We start from the raw sequence: 20,123 nt of genomic DNA on the forward strand, positions 1-20,123 counted from the left end.
GGATATTTTCAGTAACATGTGATTTAGAAGTTATGGAAGATAAATAAGAAGACTTTATAAACGTCAATTTTGGTCGAAATTTGCACTACTTTGTACATGATTTTGGAGGCAAAGAGTATTTTTACGAACATTTTAAAATGTTGCACTTTCATACACTCCGCCATAGAATGGAAGGTATATTAACTTTGTCATTCTGTTGGCAACACCTCGAAATATTCGTATACACCCTATAAGGTACATATATTCGTGAGCAGTATAAAATTCTAAATTTGACATAATAATCTACATTGTGTGTAGGATGATTGGTATTGAAGATGAAATATTTCGGTCCACGTTTTCGTGTAGACCCCTATAGACCCCCATATAACGGTACCACCATGTAATCGGTATTCTGCTAATATTAGCCACATTTCTCAGGAAATAGTTTAAAATTGTGCTATTTGGAGTTTGTAGTGGGTTTTATTTCCCATGACATAGCATCGTCTAGAGCTATGCCGTCCACGCTTTCGTATAGGCTCCCATATATAAGCACCTTGAGGTATTCGAAATTTAGTCTTAAATTCGGTATTTCTATTTTGTGAAGGTACCTTCACGTAATCTGTGTTTTGAAAACTTTAGCCACAGTCTTCCACGGAATTCCTTCAAATTTAATGTTCAACATAGATACCATCTACTATAGCGGACAATTCTTCACTTCTCTACTTGTCGTAGTTACAATTACAATCTACAATTATAAGGCCGTTCAAATCACCTTGTACAGATAAACGACTTTACACATACTCTCACTTTTAAATAAATCGGACATCAAAAATCTTTTTACAAAAAGGGTGGGGTTTGATATGAAATTATGCCTGATCATGTATAAAAATTTAGCTCTGATATCTGATGACCTTTTTTCAAATAAGTGTTATTCTGTTGAAAAATCCTTTTAATTCAATAACTTATCCAAATCTCAACTGATTACTAAAAACGGGCCCTTTTGTCACATATTTAAAAACCCCAGTCTCATCACGCACCTCTACGCCAATATAGTACTTCCCTTCGGAATTCTAGTTTTAACAAATATTCTTACTATATGCTCAGCCATATGACTACAGAGGGAATATATCATTTGATACGGCCAAAACTTGACTCATCGGAATAACGGTCTTAGACACTAGGTCTCTTTGGATTAAATTCGTTTCAGGACATTTGGAGTCGATCTGGAGATGTCCGTCCGTCTGTCGGTCTGGCTGGGGCGCTCCCGAAGAGAGTATCCAATTTGGCCCAATTACGGTACATTGTAATATTATTATCAAATTTAGATTGAGCTCGTAGATGGGAAATGTCGGTCCACTCCTTCCGGTACCTTCCAAACAAAATTCCAACATTTCCATAGAAAATAATTTACTGCATTGAAAGAGAAAGGATAATCCGATTTTGCTCCAACTTTGCGAATCCTAATATTTACATCAGTGCTAGGTCAGGTGCGAGAATGGACAACATCGGTCCGCTCCATCAAGTACCTCCCTCACAAAGGGTCAAAGTTTGGAATAACCAAAACCATCATAAAATCCGAAATAAGCATCCGGTTCTCTTCAAAGTACACACATCGCTATATTATATATTTTTATCAACCCAAGGTCTGGTGTTAAGATGAAACATATCGGTCCACTCCTTCTGCTACCTTCCACACAAAATGTCAATTTTTTCCAAGAAAATAATTTATTGCACAGAAAGAGGAAGCATAATCCGATTTTGCTCCAACTTTGAAAATCCTAATATTTACGTCAGTTCTAGGCCAGGTGAAAAAAATGGATAATATCGGTCCACTCCATCAAGTGCCTCCCCCACAAAGGGTAAAAAATTTTGAATAATTATAGCTCTTATAAAATGTGATGTAGAAATCCGATTGCATTAAAATTACACACATCGCAATATTTTTATTAACCCAAAATCTGGTGTGAAGATGGAAAATATTAGTCTACTCCTTCTGTTACCTCCCCCACAAAGGATCAAAATTTTGAATATCCATGAAGCTTAAAAAATGCAAAATTAACATCCGATTCCATTCAGAGTTGGCACGTCTCAATATTTCTATTAATACAAGGATCTGTTATAAAGACGGTAGAGATCGGACCATTCCTTCTGATACCTCCCCCACAAAGGGTCAAAGTTTTGAATAACCAAAACGATCATAAAATCCGAAATAAGCATTCGGTTCTCTTCAAATTACACACATCACAATATTATTATTAACCTATGGTCTGCTGTGAAGATGGAATATATCGGTCCACTCCTTCTGGTACCTACCCCCACAAGGGTTCAAAATTTTGAATATCTATGAAGCTCATAAGACGCGAAATTAACATCCGATTCCATTCAGAGTTGGCGCATCAATCAACAACAATCAACACAAGATCTGTTATAAAGACGGTCTAGATCGGGCAATTCCTTCTGGTACCTCCACCACGAAGGGTCAAAATTTTGAATAAATATAACTCTTATAAAATCCGAAAAAAAAAAAAAACATCCAGTTCACTTCATATTTCACATATCCCATTATTTCTAATAACACAAGATTTGCTGTGAAGATTGGATATGTCGGTCCACTTCTTCCGGTACCTTCCCTACAAAGGGTAAACATTTTGAAAAGCCATGAAACTCATATAACGCGAAATTATCATCCGATTTTAATAAGCCCTGGTACATCACAATATTTCCTTCAACACAAGATCTGTTATAAAGATGGTAGAGATCGGACCATTTTTTTTTTGGTCCTCCCCCACATAGGGTTCAAGATTTGAAAAACAAAACGCTCAAAGAAAGCGAAATAAGCCTCAAACTCTCTTCAAATGTCACACATACAAACATTTTTGCTAACACAAGATCTATTGTGAAGTGGATATATATCTACGAACCCTTTCTGGTACCTCACCCACAAAGGTTCACAATTTTCAATATTTTTATCACTTATAACTAATTTTTATCACTTATATAAAAAAAGTCAGCGGTATAGTCCAAACCTGGCACGTTGCAATATTTATATCATTTTTATGTTAGTCCGATACGAAATGGTTAATATTGGCCCTTTCCTTCGGAAAGTACTCCATAGACTCCAATTTGAGAAATCATAACAGAAGTCAAAATATTTTTACCCTAGTCACCATCGATGAAAGTTTTTCTAAAAAACATCCCCATTTGAAAATTAGTTCCTCTTATAATGGTCTTTCTTCATCATCCTTTTTAAACAAATTTCCAAATTTGTTATAACAGATATCATCTGTCACCAAAAAAAGAAGAAAACCAAAGATGCCATTAAATATTCTTGTTGCACCCGCAATCCATCCACATCCTTCGAACCGTAAACGACGACCTTAAAACAATACCAAATGCCATTATCATATTCATTTTCACAGTATTTTGCATATAAATTGGCCATTTTAAGGAAAATAGGAAAATTTTTGGAAGGCATTTTTCTGCCGGAACACGTCCTCCCACCCCCTCAAACCGAAAAGCACAAGAAAAACCTTGAGCCTGCCTTTGGAGACTGGAGCAAGAGATGAGACGTTAAATATTTATGTGCCAGCAACATAAGACACAACAGCAAGCAAACAAGGTGTAATTCGAAGGAGATTGTTGTTGATACGGAAACATGTTAACAACACTACAGCAACAACAACAATGCCAATCCACAAAAAGGATAATACATTTGGGAATAATTTTTAGAGAAAAACCGAAAAAAATAAGGAAACATGTTTGTTTACTTGTCGATGATTGCTCGTTTCAAGCATCATGACCAAAGGAGCAGCAGCAACAGGAGATAATATTCAACCAACCAGGACGGATGTACATCCATGTAAAACATGAACAGTTTTCCACAACATATCTCTGGGAAATGTTTTTTTTTTTCTTTTTACAAATTTACACTTTAACATGACATTTAATGTGTGGCAATGATGTGTGTATGTGTGTGAGACAGGAGAGGAAAGGTTGAGTGCCTCGGGGGAAAATTTTCAAGATAGTCGCTTATCGAAACAGCTTGTCTAGGTTTAAAACTATTAAGTTGATTTACAACAATGCAATTGTATAAACAATGCACAGTGGTCGAGGTCGTATGGGAACAGCGGCCAAAAATACTTTCAGTGCAGATATCAATATGAATCTTTGGTTATGGTACCTTGATGGGATAAATATAAAAAATGTGACAAAATGGATATGGTCGATGCATGTTTTGACATGGTCCCCATATAATGTACCTCCCGAATAAGGGTTATTTGCCCAATTCTTGTCACATTTCTACACCAGATTGTATTGTTGACATTTTACGTTCTAAGGAGCTAAAAAATAATCTTACTGAAAATTATTTGGAACAGCCCGCCATCAGGTAGAGTCCCTTGTAAGGTACCTCCAAAAATAGAAGCATTTTTTATACAAATCAAGTCCAAATTTGATTATTTTTTGTAAACAAAATAAAATAACAATTTAATGTAAAATTAAATCAAAGATAAATTTTGCACAAATAATTAGTTTGACTTAAGGCCCTATTGAAATTGGATATAGCCGGTCAAAATTTAGGTATAGCTCCCATATATATTCATCCAATTTGCCTTATATTGTGCACCAAACTTGTAATATCAGCCCAAATAATATGGAATATACGTACGACCAGATGGGACCTGAAAATAAGTATGCCAAATTTGATCGAAATCGGTGCAGATATATATATATATATAGCTCCCATATATATTGTTCATCCGATTTGTAATTTTTTGTCCTCCGCAGTCGTAATATGCACTCTGTGACAACGATATTTGGGGAAATATAGCTCTCATATATATCTATCCGATTTCAAGTTAATTCCTCCCATATATTAGTTCCTTTGGACTTTTAATTATTACTATAATCATTGTTGGTATGATTTAATTCTCACAAATTCCCCATTAAAACCTTTATTTGTTATGTGACGGTCTACTAAATATGCAAAGTGGTGTAGGGTATCATGAAGTCGGCCCCGTTCGACTTTAAGACTTTATTTACTGGTTATTGTTTGGTAAGGCTCGCTGTCCCATTATAAAAGGGTCAGAACTCAGAAGAAGACGGTTAATAAGATCTGTGTTTTTTGAAACACGAGAATTTTTTCTGGCATGATTTAGTCGAAACTTGGAAGATAGTGCCATGGATATAAATTTGTTAACTTTTCCGACATAAATATTATACCCAGAGGACAATGCTTGCAACATTATTGAACACCCCTCAATTACATCCTTATCAATCCCTAACAACAAAAACATATTCTATGTCACTAGCACCATAGAACTGACAAAATTGCAGCGAAGTCACTTCAGTATATTGGGCATAACATACAAATCTGACAAAATCTGAAAGTTAAATTAGCACTTTTAGAATCTTAGGACCATTACTAATGGCGTGAAAAAGATCACATTGGAGGATTCAGGGGGGAAAACAATTAAAACTTTAACTGAAATCCAATTTTATTTTCAAAATTAATCTTAAAGGCAACTCAGAACACTCACATCTTTTATATTATACACATATACTAAACACACAAATTACTGCACTAAAAATAAGTTAATACCTTGCTTTTCAATAATAATGCCAAGATTTGTAATTTTAAAATGTATTTAATTTTGTAATACAGTTCTATTTTTACTCCACTTTTTCTCTGATCCCACTGAAAAAACAACTAACTACATTTTCTCTTTTTTGATGCTATTTTCGAAGTGTCCCGTTAGAATGAAGCCAAGATTATTATGTTTTCTAAAAAGCTTAACCCCTTAAGAGTTCATTTGTACACATTTGACAATAAATATCTGATTTTCATTTTTTGAATTTTGGCCAATGGCAGCGACCACTGTGCAATGTTATCGATAGCTCCAAAATTGCAGATGGATATATTTTTGAATATATTTGGCAGAAATAGTAACTTTAAAGCGGGTCTTCAACCAATAGAAGTCCTTTTTAGTACCAGTCTTAAAGTGCGAGCATTACAAGGAATCTTAATCTTAGCAATTTGAAAAAAAAAAAATTGCAGGAAGAGAGGCAATTTTCCCCATAAATTTAAGTTATCTGCAACGCAAACCTTAAAAACGTACAATATTTAATAACTTTTAGTACTCTTTAGTACGAATTTTCAAAAAATCCTATATGCACATAATTTTCTTTGTTGTAGTCAAAGGCTATATAAAAATACCATTTAACAAGTTAAAAAGTATCAGTCGGTATTACCGACAGATATATACCTTCAGCCTATGTTCGATTAAATAGTCGAAATATATTTGACTTGTGTTACAATTATTCAAACGTTTGGCCCTCTATGGAGCAGGTTCCGAAGGAATGGACCAATATTGTCCATTTCGTATCGGACCCAAAAATATGATATAAATATTCCGACGTTACTGGTATGGATTATATCGACACACTCCCTCACCTTATATGAGATATGTAATAATTTTTAGAAAATGTTAAAATATGCGTGATGTACCAGATAGAGTCTACCGAAATATTCCATTTTTATACTTCATCTGATACAAATAAAAAAATATTGAGCAAAATATTGGGCTAAATTACAATATTTATGTCCAATTTTATGCGAAATCATAAATTACGATAAATGTCATATTCATATCAGGCTTCTTATTGAGAGAAATATTTGAGCATAGCAAGTAGTAAAGAATTGCTAAACTCGAAAGTTCGAAAGTTATGACAGATAAAATTATTGAAAATTGTGACCCTTTGTGTGTGAGGTACCAGAAGGGGTTCGCAGATATATATCAACTTCATAACAGATCTTGTGTTAGCAAAAACATTTTTATGTGGGAAATTTGAAGAGATTTGGATGCTAATTTCGCTTCATTTGAGCGGTTTGTTTTTCAAAATCTTGAACCCTAAGTATGGGGGAGGTACCAGAAGAAATGGTTCGATCTATACCACCTTTATAACAGATCTTGTGTTGATTGAAATATTGAGATGTGCCAAGTCTAAATGGAATCGGATCTTAATGTGGCGTTTTATGAGCTTCATGGGTATTCAAAATTTTGACACATTGTGGGGGAGGTACCAGAAGGAGTGGACCGATACATTCCATGTTAACAGCAGATCCTGGGTTTATAAAAATATTGGAATGTGTGAAATTTGACGATGTTCGGATCCTTACATCACATTTTATAAGAGTTATAATTATTCAAAATGTTGACCCTTTGTGGGGGAGGTGCTTGATGGAGTTGACCGGTACTGTCCATTTTAGCACCTGACCTAGCACTGACGCAAATATTGGGATTTGCAAAGTTAGACCAAAATCGGGTAAAAGTTTCTCTTTCTGTGCAAAAAATATATTTTATATATATTTTTTTTTTTGAAAATTTCGACCTTTTGTGGGGGAGGTACCAAAAGGAGGGGACAGATGTATTCCCTCTTAACACCAGACCTTGGGTTAATAAAAATATTGGGATATGTGAAATTTGAAGACAATCGGACTCTTACATCACATTTTATAAGAGTTGTAATTATTCAAAATGTTGACCCTTTGTGGGGGAGGTACTTGATGTAGTGGACCGATATTGTCCATTTTCGCACTTGACCTAGAACTGATGCAAATATAAGGATTTGCAAAGTTTGAGCAAAATCGGATTATTGCTTCTCTTTATGTGCAGAAAATATTTTTTGAAAATTTCTACCTTTTGGGGGGAGGTACCAGAAGGAGTGGACTGATACATTCCATTTATACCCCAGACCTTGGTCTAATAAAATTAATGGGATGTGTGAAATTTGAAAACTATCGGACTCTTAAATAATATTTTATAAGAGTTGTAATTATTCGAAATTTTGACCATTTGTGGGGGAGGTACTTGATGGAGTGGACCGATATTGTCCATTTTCGCACCTGATCTGGCACTGATGAAAATATTAGGATTCGCAAAGTTCGAGCAAAATCGGATTATCCTTTCTTTTTCTGTGCAATAAATTATTTTCTTTGAAAATTTAGACATTTTGTGTGGGAGGTACCAGAAGGAGTGGACCGATATTGCCCATCTCCGAATTCGATCAAAGTGTGACAATAATATTACGATTTACCAAGTTTGGATAAAATCGAATACTCCATTCGAGAGTTATCGTGCGCACCAGCCAGACAGACAGACGGACGGACGGACATCGCTAGATCGACCCCAAATGTCCTGAAACGGATTTGGTCCAAAAAGACCTAGGGTCTGAAACCGTTATTTCGATTAGGCTCGTTTAGGCATATGGCTGAGGGTATAACTAGCCATATGGTTGAGGGTATAAAAATGAAAAAGGTAAGCATTTACCTAGTTTTGTTTTCGAAAATGTGTCCTTTGGTAGGTTTTAAGTACGTTTTGGTACCTTATTGTACATTTTTTTTAATATCCAGTTTTGCTAATATTTAAGCCGTTTATACGGGTTTAGTTTCTCATTATCTCCAAAATGTATTTCATTAGAGATTTTTGGACTCATTTCTTCTTTATTTGGTACTTTTCGTACCTTTTTGGTACGAATTTCCATGTGCCGAATTATTTGTCATAAGCGATGTTATATACCACTTTCCATAAAATCCCATTCGGAATTGTACTTCATCACCGAATTTTTGGACTTCTTCTGTGTGAATCATGTACAGGACCTCTTCGTCTATTAGAAGGTCGGTTGGTCAATGGATCCTTCATTAAAGGTCGGTCACTAGATCGACTTTCCAAGGATGACTATTTGCTGGTCTCTGAATAGAGTGGGGGCATTACAGTATCTCTTTTATAAAAATCGTCCTTTTTTTTTTTTGCCTTCTTTTAATTATTTCTTTTTCACCCCTCAGATCGGGTAGGGGGTGACCGAGAGGAGTGCAAACGAAGCCAAAACAAATGTGTACGATGTAACAAGTACGGTAAACGCTTGCAAAGCTATGTGTATACCATAAAGCCGCAAACGCAAAAACGATACGGCAATGATAGAGTAAAGAGTATTACGGGTCATTTACAAAACATGCTCGCTCATGAACAACCCCCCTGGTCGGTGTGTTGTATTTTGCAACAAGACTCCATATTCATCAGGACCTCCAAATCCCCCCAACACCCCAAACTCCAAGCAAATATTTGCAAAGGGCAACATTTCATCATGAACCGAACGAAATGAGAGAATCTCACCGGGAGAGGCGCGCAGTGCTTGTTTTTTCCCCAACATGTTTTCTTCTCGCAATAATTCCCGGTTTTGGCATGGTCATGGTTTTTCCAAATCGTCATGACTCTTCCATAGTAAAACAGTGTGGCGTTCTTTTACGCATTTTCCTACAACTCTCCCAAAGGGAAGCCACCGAAACGAAAGAAGGTCATGCGCAAAATATCCTTGCAAAATTTTGCGAAGAGGGGGATACTGGGATAAGAAGAGAGAAAATTGGTGAATATTGGAGTTAGAGGACTAAAATGGGAATGCAGGGGGTCAAAAAAACTATAGGGATGGAAGTTAGGGGACACCTCCTCCTATTGCAAAACTTCAGACCCCCTCCCCATGCAATTGATGAGTAAAAAACCCAAGCGCCTAGAAGTCAATAGAACACCATCAAATCAAGCTGTGGCAAAAATGGAAGTTTATTTTTTCGAAATGGTGGGGGATATGGTGTGACATACCTTCCAGAGGGTGTATATTTTTGTAACTAAACAACCTGCTCTGTGAGGTCGGTCGTTCGGTCGTATACATAACATAAACGTATCATTTCACAATTTTCCTAACATAAACACCGGAAAATGAGAACTTCTTTCTTTTTTCTGTTGTTGTGTGACAAAAAAGAAAACTTTGAACTTCTCACCTCCCCGCCGCTCTTGTCCTGTGAAATCCCCTGACATGATTTGTTACTAAATGTTCGCTCATTTAGCATCAATCCAATGCAATGTGGTGGATATACAAAACAAAAACGGAATCTCTGTAGATAATGAATTTCATATCTTTGGTATTCATATCTATTTTTGTTTTCATCTTCGTCTTAAGCCATGTTTTTTTTTCATAGATGCCACACCCTCACAACAGCATCCCTTAAATACCAAAAAAGAAGAAGTAAATGGTTGCAGCAGCATCAATCACAAAAATTAACAAACAATTTTTGGGAGAAAATTGTTGCTATCTAATGGTTGTACTAAATATTCGTAGGTTCCTTTATATCCTTTTCTCTAAAGAGAGAAGAGAAATAAAGGCATTAAGATTAATAAGTATTTTTTTCACTGAAGACCAATACAGGCTCCTTAATATTTTACTATTAAGAGTGAAGAGGGGGGGGGGGGGGGGCGGATAACTCTCAAGAGACCAGTTTTTTTTCCTCAGAAGACTCAAAGACTGAGGCCTTCTTTCTTAGAAGACAAAGTGGTCTTCTTTAATAAAAGACTAGGAGGACTTTATTTGTAGAAAATCAGATAATCGTTTTCATAGAAGACTGGAACATAATGCTTTATAGAGAACGAAAATGATATTTCTTATAGGAGAAAGTCTTCCTGACAGAACAATAGAAGAACATATTTGGTAGAGAACTATGAAGTCTTCTCTAATAGTAGATCAGAAGGCCTTATTTTGCAGAATACTAGTAAGTCTTCTTTTATAGGAGAATGAAAAGCCTTCTTTCATAGAAGACCAAAACATCTTCTTAGAGGGCAAGTTCTTTTTTCTTAAAAGGCCAGAAAGTCTTCTATCGTACAGTACCAGGAGATCTTCTTGTAGAAAAGGAAACAGATCTTCTCTCGTAGAATATCAGAAGGTCCTGAATTCTTCAAAACATGAAACCTTCTTCTTTGAAAAAAAGTTAAAGGCCATCTTTCAAAGAAGATCAAAAGGTTTTCTATTGAAAAAAACATCTCACCTTCATTGCAGTAGAAGGCCAGAAGCTAACCAGATGTTCAATTTCTATAGAAGCCACGGAAATCTGTAATAGGAGGTCCAAAGGCCTTTTTTGTATAAGGCCGATATTTGTCTTCCATAGCCTTTTTCCAGTAGAGCAGGAGGTTGTTTTCCGTACAGCAAAAAAGTACGAACGATTGAAGTAAAGAAAAAGAAAAGAAGGAACAATGAAAGAAAGATCTAAAGGGACAGAAGGAAGAATTAAATAAAGATGAAACAAGGAAATATATAAAGAAAAAACGAAAGACAAGTAATGGATGAAAGAACTAAAGAAGTAATGAATAAAATAATACAGAATGAAAGGATAGAAAGAAGAGCGGACGAAAGACTGAAAATACGGAAGGAAGTAATAAATACATAAATAAAGTAAGGAAATAATGAAGAAAGAAGAAATTAAGTAATGTGAATGGAAGAACGGGGGAAAAACAAGTAAAAATCAGCTAAGATTGGCCGGGCCGAACTTTTAATACCCTCCACCATTTGGAAGGAACTTGAAAAATGTCAAATTTCCGGAAACTATTACTTTAATGAAAACTGTTATATGGAGACTATACGAAGACGTGGACCTACTTAGGAATTTTTTTGTGAATTCCATTCCCATTACGAACTTCAAATACCAAATTTGATACAATTCCGGTGAATAATGTCGATAAAATAATCAAAATACAAAACGTTAACCGATTTTTTGTCATAGTCTGTAGTACCCATTACGAACTTTAAATACGAAATTTGTTACAATTCCGGTGAATAATGTCACACAAATCATAAAAATACAGTGTCTTGGGAGGTACCGTCATATGGGGGCTATACAAAGATGTGGACCTGCATACAAAAATGTTTGTCATAGGCTGTAAATTTGAAATAATTCCGGTAAATAATGTTGCTAAAACCATGAAAATGCCGAATATAGGGGCTATACGAAGACGTGGACGTACATACTAAATTTTTTCCATAGGTTGTAGTAACTATTAGGATCTCCCAACACGAAATTTGAAACGATTCCGGTAAATAATGTTGCTGGAATCATCAAAATACCGAATATCGGAAGCTACCGTTATATGGGTGCTATACGAAGATGTGGACCTGCATAGACAATTTTATGTCACAGGCTGTAGTACCCATTACGAAGTGCAAATTCGAAATTTAAAACCATTCTGGTGAATAATGTACCTAAAAACATCACCGATAAAGCGGGGATATGCGAGGACGTGGACCTGCATAAACAATTTTCTGTTACAGGTTGTAGTACCCATTACGAAGTGCAAATACGAAATTTAAAACCATTCCGGTGAATAATGTAGCTAAAAATATCAAAATACCGAATATTTGGGGGCTATACCTAAACGTGGACCTATATAACCCATTTTCAATACCAAAAGTCCTGCAGGACAAACACACATTTGATTAAAAGTTTATCATCCTACTTCAATTTGTTCGGAAGCTATAGTGATTTCCACAGACGGACGCGAAGTCGACATAGAATTTTATGCTAATATACTTTGTGGGGTCTAACGCCTTATTATTGAATAACAGAACAGGATCTTCCATAGAAAATCTTAAGGTCTTCTTCCTCTTCCATAAAATACAAGAAGATCTACTTCATCTTCCATAGAGGACCTGAAGTTCTTCTTTCCACAGAAGATAAGATCATCTCTCCTCAAAGACTAGTAGGTCTTGGATTCTTTCATAGTATAGTCTTCTCTCAGAAAAGAAGGTCTGCTATTTTAGATGACCAAAATCCATAAGGCCGTTGGTATTCTGCCTAGAAACAGAGGAAACGAAAGGTTACAAGGTTCGGATATTTAGTGGCGTAGTATTCGATTTTTGGGATACTACTACTTCCCCGACCATAATTGGACTGAGCTCGAGGGAGTTGCAGTCCCTACACGTATTAGAGTAGGAATTCTACCGTGAGTAGAACAAAAAAACCGAACATAATCTATTTTTCATTGTCACTCCAAAAAGAGGGTGTATGATTTGCTTCTTTTTCGAGTGAAACTTAAATTCCCTTGAAATCGACCGAATTCTGGTCTTTGCCGAGTACTCTATTAGTTTTTGTCATATCCTCGTTGTATTTATTTGTAAGTTTGTGTATTTTCTCAGCCCATAGCTGTAAACGAAGCAGAACCATAATCTACACCGACAAGACCTTCTCCTCTTCCATGAGAAGATTTTCCAGCTTTCTAAGACAAGAATTTCCTGTCTTCTAGGAGAATACCTTTCAGTCCTCCTAGAGAAGACCTTCCTGTCATCCAAAAGAAGGCTTTCCTGTCTTCTAAGAGAAGGCCTTTCTGTTTTTTTAAAAGGAGGCATTCCTGACTTCTAAGGGAAGACTTCGCCTTCCATGAAAAGCCTCATATTTTTGAGGAGATCTTTAGGTCTTCTATCAGGAGACCTTCTGGTCTTCTATGAGGAGATCTTTAGTTTTTCTATAAGGAGATCTTTAGGTCTTCTATGAGAAGACCTTGCACTCTTCTATCAGGAGACATTCTGGTCTTATATGTAGAGATCTTTGGGTTTTCTATGAGAGGACCTTGTGGTCTTCTATGAGGAGACCTTTTTTGAGGAGTTCTTTAGGTCTTCTATGAAAAGACCTTGTGGTCTTCCATCAGGAGACCTTCTGGTCCTCTATGAGGAGATCTTTAGGTTTTCCATGAGAAGACGGTGTGGTCTTCTATGAGGAGACCTTTTTTAGGAGATCATTAGTTCTTCTATGAGGAGATCTTTAGGTCTTCTATGAGAAGACCTTGTGGTCTTCTATCTGGAGACCTTCTGGTCTTCTATCTGGATACCTTCTGGTCTTGTATGAGGAGATATTTAGCTTTTCTATGAGAAGACCATGTGGTCTTCTATAAGGAGACCTTTTTTGAGGTGATCTTGAGTCTTCCATTGCTTCTGTTTTTTTCTCTACTTCTTCCCGACCCGCCCCAGCAATATCAACATCTGTTACAAACTAAAAACACACACGAACACACAAGTAAAAAATTATTCACTCGATTTCACACTAAGAGTAAACTCTCATTCTATTTCGAGCATTTCGATTCCCATTCTAATTTTTCAAACAGAAGTATAAAAGAGTGTGGAATAAATTCGTATAAAACTCGCACTCTCTTACTCGCTCGCGTGTAAAAACGAACAAATCTGAGTTTCTCTTTAGAATTTTTCGGTCCAAGTGAGAAGTTTTCTCTTTTCCTTTACTATAGCGGGTTGTAAGAAGTCTTTCTTTCTTAAGAGGGAGACAAGTTGACATTATTTCGTCTGGTGGAAAGATGCTTTCTACATCTACTTCTATAGGTCTTTTCGTATTGAAAATGTCTTTAATAAACAGATGAAAACGGCACGAAATCAGCTTTAGTAGAGAAAATGATTGACTTCTTCTTAAAGTAAAAATTCAATAACGCAATTGTTTTTAAAGAATATTCTTTATAGGAAAATGTATTTTTTTCAGATCATACAGTCGAAATTATTCTAAATCCATTTTAAAGTTCTATTCGCTTTAAAACGATGATACAAATTGAAGCTATCTAAATATACCCGATACTGCAAAATCTGTCTTTAAATTGCTTATTGGGATTGTTTTTTGTTATTTTCCTGGAGGCAGGGGAAGGGGGTTAGAAAAAACCTGACATAATTCTTCCTTATTTCCTTTTACTGTCCTTAATTCAAATAGATTACATTTAAATAAATTACGTGGACAAAAAAAATGAACAGAAATTTCTTGTTTTTTTATTTTGGCCGGATATTTGACTAACAATTAATTAACATTTTATTTGATTAGGATGGATGGATATTCTTGCATTGAGGCCAATTTATCCTTTAATATAATAACAAGGCAAGACAAGGCAGCAGCTCATTCATTTCAAAACAAATTCAATTTCATGCCATGATAATTTTTTTCATTCTCTTTTTTTCCCGTTTATTGCAGATTTAGCAGCTAATCAGGAGAAGGAGGATAACAACAACAAAAAAGTGGCCGTGGAAACACACAAATTAATGCTGATAGAGACGAATCAGAAGAGAAGATAACAACACAGAGAAAAAAAAAAGGATATGAGGAGGATATAAACGAATGTCAACATCAATCGTGGACGTTGGTGTGGCGGTGGTGGCACATCCAGTAATAAATTATGAAACAATCAAAGCCAGAAATGCATAGCTAAGCAGAATAAGAACAACGGATACTTGTCGTTCGTGTTTTTTTTGGGGGTCATAAATAGCAACACGTATTGTCCTTTGTTTGTTTAAATAAAAAAAAAAACGCCAACAAGCCAAGTAATTCCAACACACACTCGAACCCATACAACCTACCTCAAAATTCAAGCCTGGCAACCAGGCTCTCGAAGTCAAAAGAAAACGCAAAAAAAACAAAAAGGAAACCAAATCAACAGAGAAATATACAAATATAAATAGCCCTAAACGAAAGGCGTCCTCGCAGAGGAGTAGCAGCAACAACAGCATTCAATCAAGTTAGCCGGCCAGGCAACAACAACACATGAGCCCAGCAACCAGCAACAGCAGCAATTCAAAAAGCCATAGAGTAGCAATCAGCCAAACCAACCAGACCGACCGACAGACCAAACAGTCAACCCAACCAACCATCCATCCACCAGCCAGCTAGCCAACCATCTGTATGGCATTTTTTTGAGGTTGTTGGTGTTGCTTTATTAACGTACGACGTTATGACTTGAAGGCCAGACACATTATTCAACCATCATCACCAACCAACCAGCCAACAGCAGCAGCAGTAGTAACCTAGCCAAGTGAACCACCAAACAACAACCCAGCAAGCCGGTCATTTACCAGGAAAACAACAAAAATCAACCAGAAAAGCCAAAAACTTAACATATCTTCTCTCGACAATCATTTCATTTCCATATAACTTCAAAAGCCGAAACAACAGCACACGAACAAAAATTCAACTTTCCTTTGGAGCAGCTAGCCAGCCAGAGCCAATACACACAGATACACAACAGGCTACCTACCGGCTACAACATTCTCCCCTGCTTCTGCTCCCCCATCCGTTTCCCAACTCAGCAAAACTTGTTATCATCGACGTCATTGGATATTTGCCAAAAAAAAGGAGAGAAGAGACCAGCACCACCACCATTTTCCATAAAAGGAAACAACGAAAACGACATAAAACAAGTTTCACCACTGCCCAAATATCCATTCGGCAGCAGCAACAGCAGCATCTTTGTCCAAACTTTGGTCATTAACAAAACGACGACGACGACGACAACGAGTGTCCTTTGCTGCTTTTTTTGTGGTCACGACCGGCAAACTTTTAACACGTTTCGTTCGTCGTTCGCCCTAGCATTGAGTGTGAGAGCAAAGCTCAAAGCAAAAATATGTCTACCTCAATATTAGCCGCCTTATCATCATCCTCTAATGGCAATGGTGGCAGTGGCAACACCACCGATAATCATAATCCTCCGCCTCCATCATCATCTAATCGTGAATTTGTCGAAGGTTGGACATTGGCTCAGACACTGGGTGAAGGTGCCTATGGCGAGTAAGTATTTCATTTTCCACACGGAAATTAGTTGTATTAGAATGTGTTTAATTGTGTATGTTTTGTTTTTAAGAGGGTGTTGTGAGGAACTTGAAACGGAATTAAGGTCGAAATTTGATGACATTGGTGGAAATCGGTTCAGTTTTAGGATAGAAATTCCAGGATGATCTCTCTACCTATATCCTTATAATTTAATGTTTGAAGATTACTGCAGCAAAAATGGTCCATCAGCTTAGTCCATTTCTGGCGAACTCATTCCGACATTTCGGTCCGTATCCCACGAATAAATGTTGTCTTCCAATGTGTGAATTGAAGCGAACTTATTTGTATAGAAATGGACTTTAACACAGCCCCACAAAATAGTCTAAAAGTGTTAAATGGAATGATATTGGCGGTCTATTGATCGGTACCGAATTTGAAATGAAATGTTCACGAACTCGTCTCCCAATAAGCCTATTGTTACGTGCTTTGAGGCACCGTTTTTTTTTTGAAACCCCATCTCAAGCACGTCAAGATCATGCATTTTAGGGGAAATTAGGATATTATTTCACGGTAACGATCACCATTCACACTTGCGTTACAATTCGCCGCAACTTTGAAGAAGTACCAGCCCATAAAACACACCAAAATATGACATTTTCTGGATGAATTGATACCGTTTGTAATGATATTGCCTGATTTTTATTCGCAAATCGACAACTCTGCTTACGTACCTATTGAACCGAAATGAGTGAGTTTTTCAATAAATAAAAAAGTGGATCTTTGAACAGTTTTCTAAGAGCCCATTTCACCGAAATTTCTGGGTTGCGTTATGTTGTTCGTCTTTGATTCTGTTGTTTATATCCTCAGCCATATGGCTAGAGAGAATATATATCATTTGATACGACCAAAACGTGCTTCATCGAAATAACGGTTTTAGACCCTATGTCATCGAAATAACGGTTTTAGACCGTTTTAGGATATTTAGAGTCGATCTAGCGATATGCATTCATCCATCTGTCTATCTGGTTGGCTAATGTGCACGATAACTCTCTAAGGGAGTATCCGATTTGGTCCAAACTTTGTACAACCTAATATTATTGACAAACTTAGATCGAGTTCGGAGATGGGCAATATCGGTCCACTCCTTCTGGGAACTCTCCCAAAAAAGGTTGAACTCTTGAAAAAATATTTTCTGCACAGAAAGAGAAACGACAATCCGATTTTGCTCCAACTTTTCAAATCTTAACATTTGCATCAGTACTATGTAACGTGCGAAAATGGACAATATCGGTCTACTTCATCAAGTACCTCCCACACAAAGAGTCGACATTTTTAATAATAGTAACTCTTATAAAATGTGATGTAAGTGTCCGATTGCCTTCAAATTACACACATCCCAATATTTTTATTAGCCCACAGTGTGGTGTGAAAATGGAATATATCGGTCGACTCCTTCTGGTACCTCCCCCAAAAAGGGTAAAAGTTTTGAATATTCATGAAGCTCATAAAACGCGAAATAAACATCCGATTTCATTCAGCCTAAGCACATCTCAATATTTCCATTAACACAAGATCTGTTATGAAGGTGGTAGAAATCGGACCATTCCTTCATGTACCTCCCCCACAAAGGGTCAAATTTTTGAAGAACCAAAACGATTATAAAATCCGAAATAAGCATCTTGTTCTCTTCATATTTAACATATGTCATTATTTCTTCTAACACAAGATCTGTTATAAAGCTGGTAGAGATCGGACGATTCTTTCTGCTACCTCCTCCACAAAGGGTCAAATTTTTGAATATTCATGAAGTTCATAAAACACGAAATCAACATCTGATTCCATTCAGACTTGGCACATCTTAATATTTTCATCAACACAAGATCTGTTATAAAGATGGTAGAGATCGGACCATTCCTTCTGATGTCTCCCCCACAAAGTTTTGAATAACAAAAATGATTATAACATACGAAATAAGCATCCGGTTCTCTTCAAATTACACACATTACAATATTTTTATTAACACAAGGTCTGGCGTGAAGATGGAATATATGGACCCACACCTTCTGGTACCTCCCCCACAAAGGGTTACAATTTTGAATATCCATGAAGCTAATAAAACACGAAATTCACATCCGATCCCATACAGACTAGGTACATCTCAATATTTCCATTAATAAAAGATCTGCTATAAATATGGTAGAGATCGGACCATCGGGGAGGTACCCTCCGCCACAAAGTGTCAAAATTTTGAATATCCCTGAAGTTCATAAAACGGGAAATTAACATCCGATTCTATTCAGACTTGGTACATCTCAATATTTCCATCTGTTATAAAGATGGTAGAGATCGGACCCCACATAGGGTTCAAGATTTTTAAAAACAAAACGCTCAAACAAAGCGAAATAAGCATCCAACTCTTTTTGCAAATTTCACGCCTACAAACATGTTTGCTAACACAAGATCTGTTGAAAGGTTCTATATATCTGCGAACCCCTGCTGGTACCTCACCCACAAAGGGTCACAATTTTCAATACCTGTCATAACTTTACAACTTTACAAATTGCTGTATCTAAATATTTCTCGCAAAAACCTGAGATAAGTATGAAATGTATGATTTCGCATAAAATTGAATATAAACGTTCGATTTTCTTGTAATTTTTCCAATACCAATATTTTTATCTGTATTAGATGAAGTATGAAAACCTACTCCATAGAGGATCAACAATCTGAATTATCAAACAGAAGTCAAAATATATTTGAAATATATTCTAACATTGGTCGGCAAAACCGACTGATATATTTTAACTTGTTTTAAATTAACTACGACTTTTTTAAATTAATAAATTTGCGCCGGTCTTTTTTTTTACAGTACCAGGTCTTCAAAAATATACAAAATTTCCCACCTCAGAAATTCTTCCACCTTCTGATATCGATTTTCAGATTTTTTATGTCCTTTTTATCTCAAGACACAAAGATATGCTGTGAAACAGAAAACGTCCACCATATATTGATATCAAATATTGAAACATTTAGAATTGTTTTATTCAAAAATTTGTGAACCTTTATTCGGGCTTTAGGATCTATTTGTAATTTTGTTCTTCTTTAGTTCTTCATTTATTCTTGAGGTGGTATTAAATATTATTATTTGTGGTGCCAATATTTAGCCGCACTAATTTCTGTTTTTGCATTACAGAATAAAATATTAAATTCTACAAAACTCTTAGTTGTTGTTGCCATTTAAACTAAACGCCATGAATTGAAAACTTTTAACGGAATACTATTTCAGCACAAAGGAGGAGGAACAAATGACAAAAAAATGACAAAATGCAAAAATAAACAGACTCACACATACACACTCACACACAATCAAGTCAATAAACCGGAAACCTATGAACAACTTCCTTCCGGCATTTCAAAACCATTTTTTTCTGTGCTCATCTTTTGTCCAATATCTCAGACGGACGGACAAGAAGAGTGTTTGTTTGATGTGTAGAAGTGTGGGAGGGCAACTATCTCACTCTCTCTCTCTCCATCTCTCTTTGTCAAACAAGAAAATGTGTCTCTATCACAGAATAAAAGTGCGCAGGTCAGTAGTTTAGAGTTGTGATAAGATGTGATACCACACAAGAGAGATAAATGGAGAGAAAGTTGTATCGGATTTTAACAATGAAACCTTAGAGGTGTTTTGTGTTGTCGCATTTCGCGTTGTTGTGATAGAGCATGTTTAACGAGAGAGAGAGAGCAA

At 36.2% G+C, this 20,123-nt stretch overlaps 1 protein-coding gene across 1 annotated transcript in view; it reads left to right on the top strand.

Annotated features, from left to right (window-relative positions):
- LOC101887980 (serine/threonine-protein kinase grp) overlaps positions 1–20,123 on the top strand; it is a 99,302-nt gene that overhangs the window by 42,092 nt on the left and 37,087 nt on the right. Inside the window, exon 3 of the mRNA XM_059130320.1 lies at positions 14,810–16,396. Within this exon, the coding sequence (XP_058986303.1) occupies positions 16,233–16,396 (164 nt within the window). The 5' untranslated portion in view covers positions 14,810–16,232. The remainder of the gene's footprint in view (positions 1–14,809; positions 16,397–20,123) is intronic.

The sequence above is a fragment of the Musca domestica genome, unplaced genomic scaffold (genome assembly GCF_030504385.1).
Source record: "Musca domestica strain aabys unplaced genomic scaffold, Musca_domestica.polishedcontigs.V.1.1 72, whole genome shotgun sequence".
Taxonomy (NCBI): Eukaryota; Metazoa; Arthropoda; class Insecta; order Diptera; family Muscidae; genus Musca; species Musca domestica.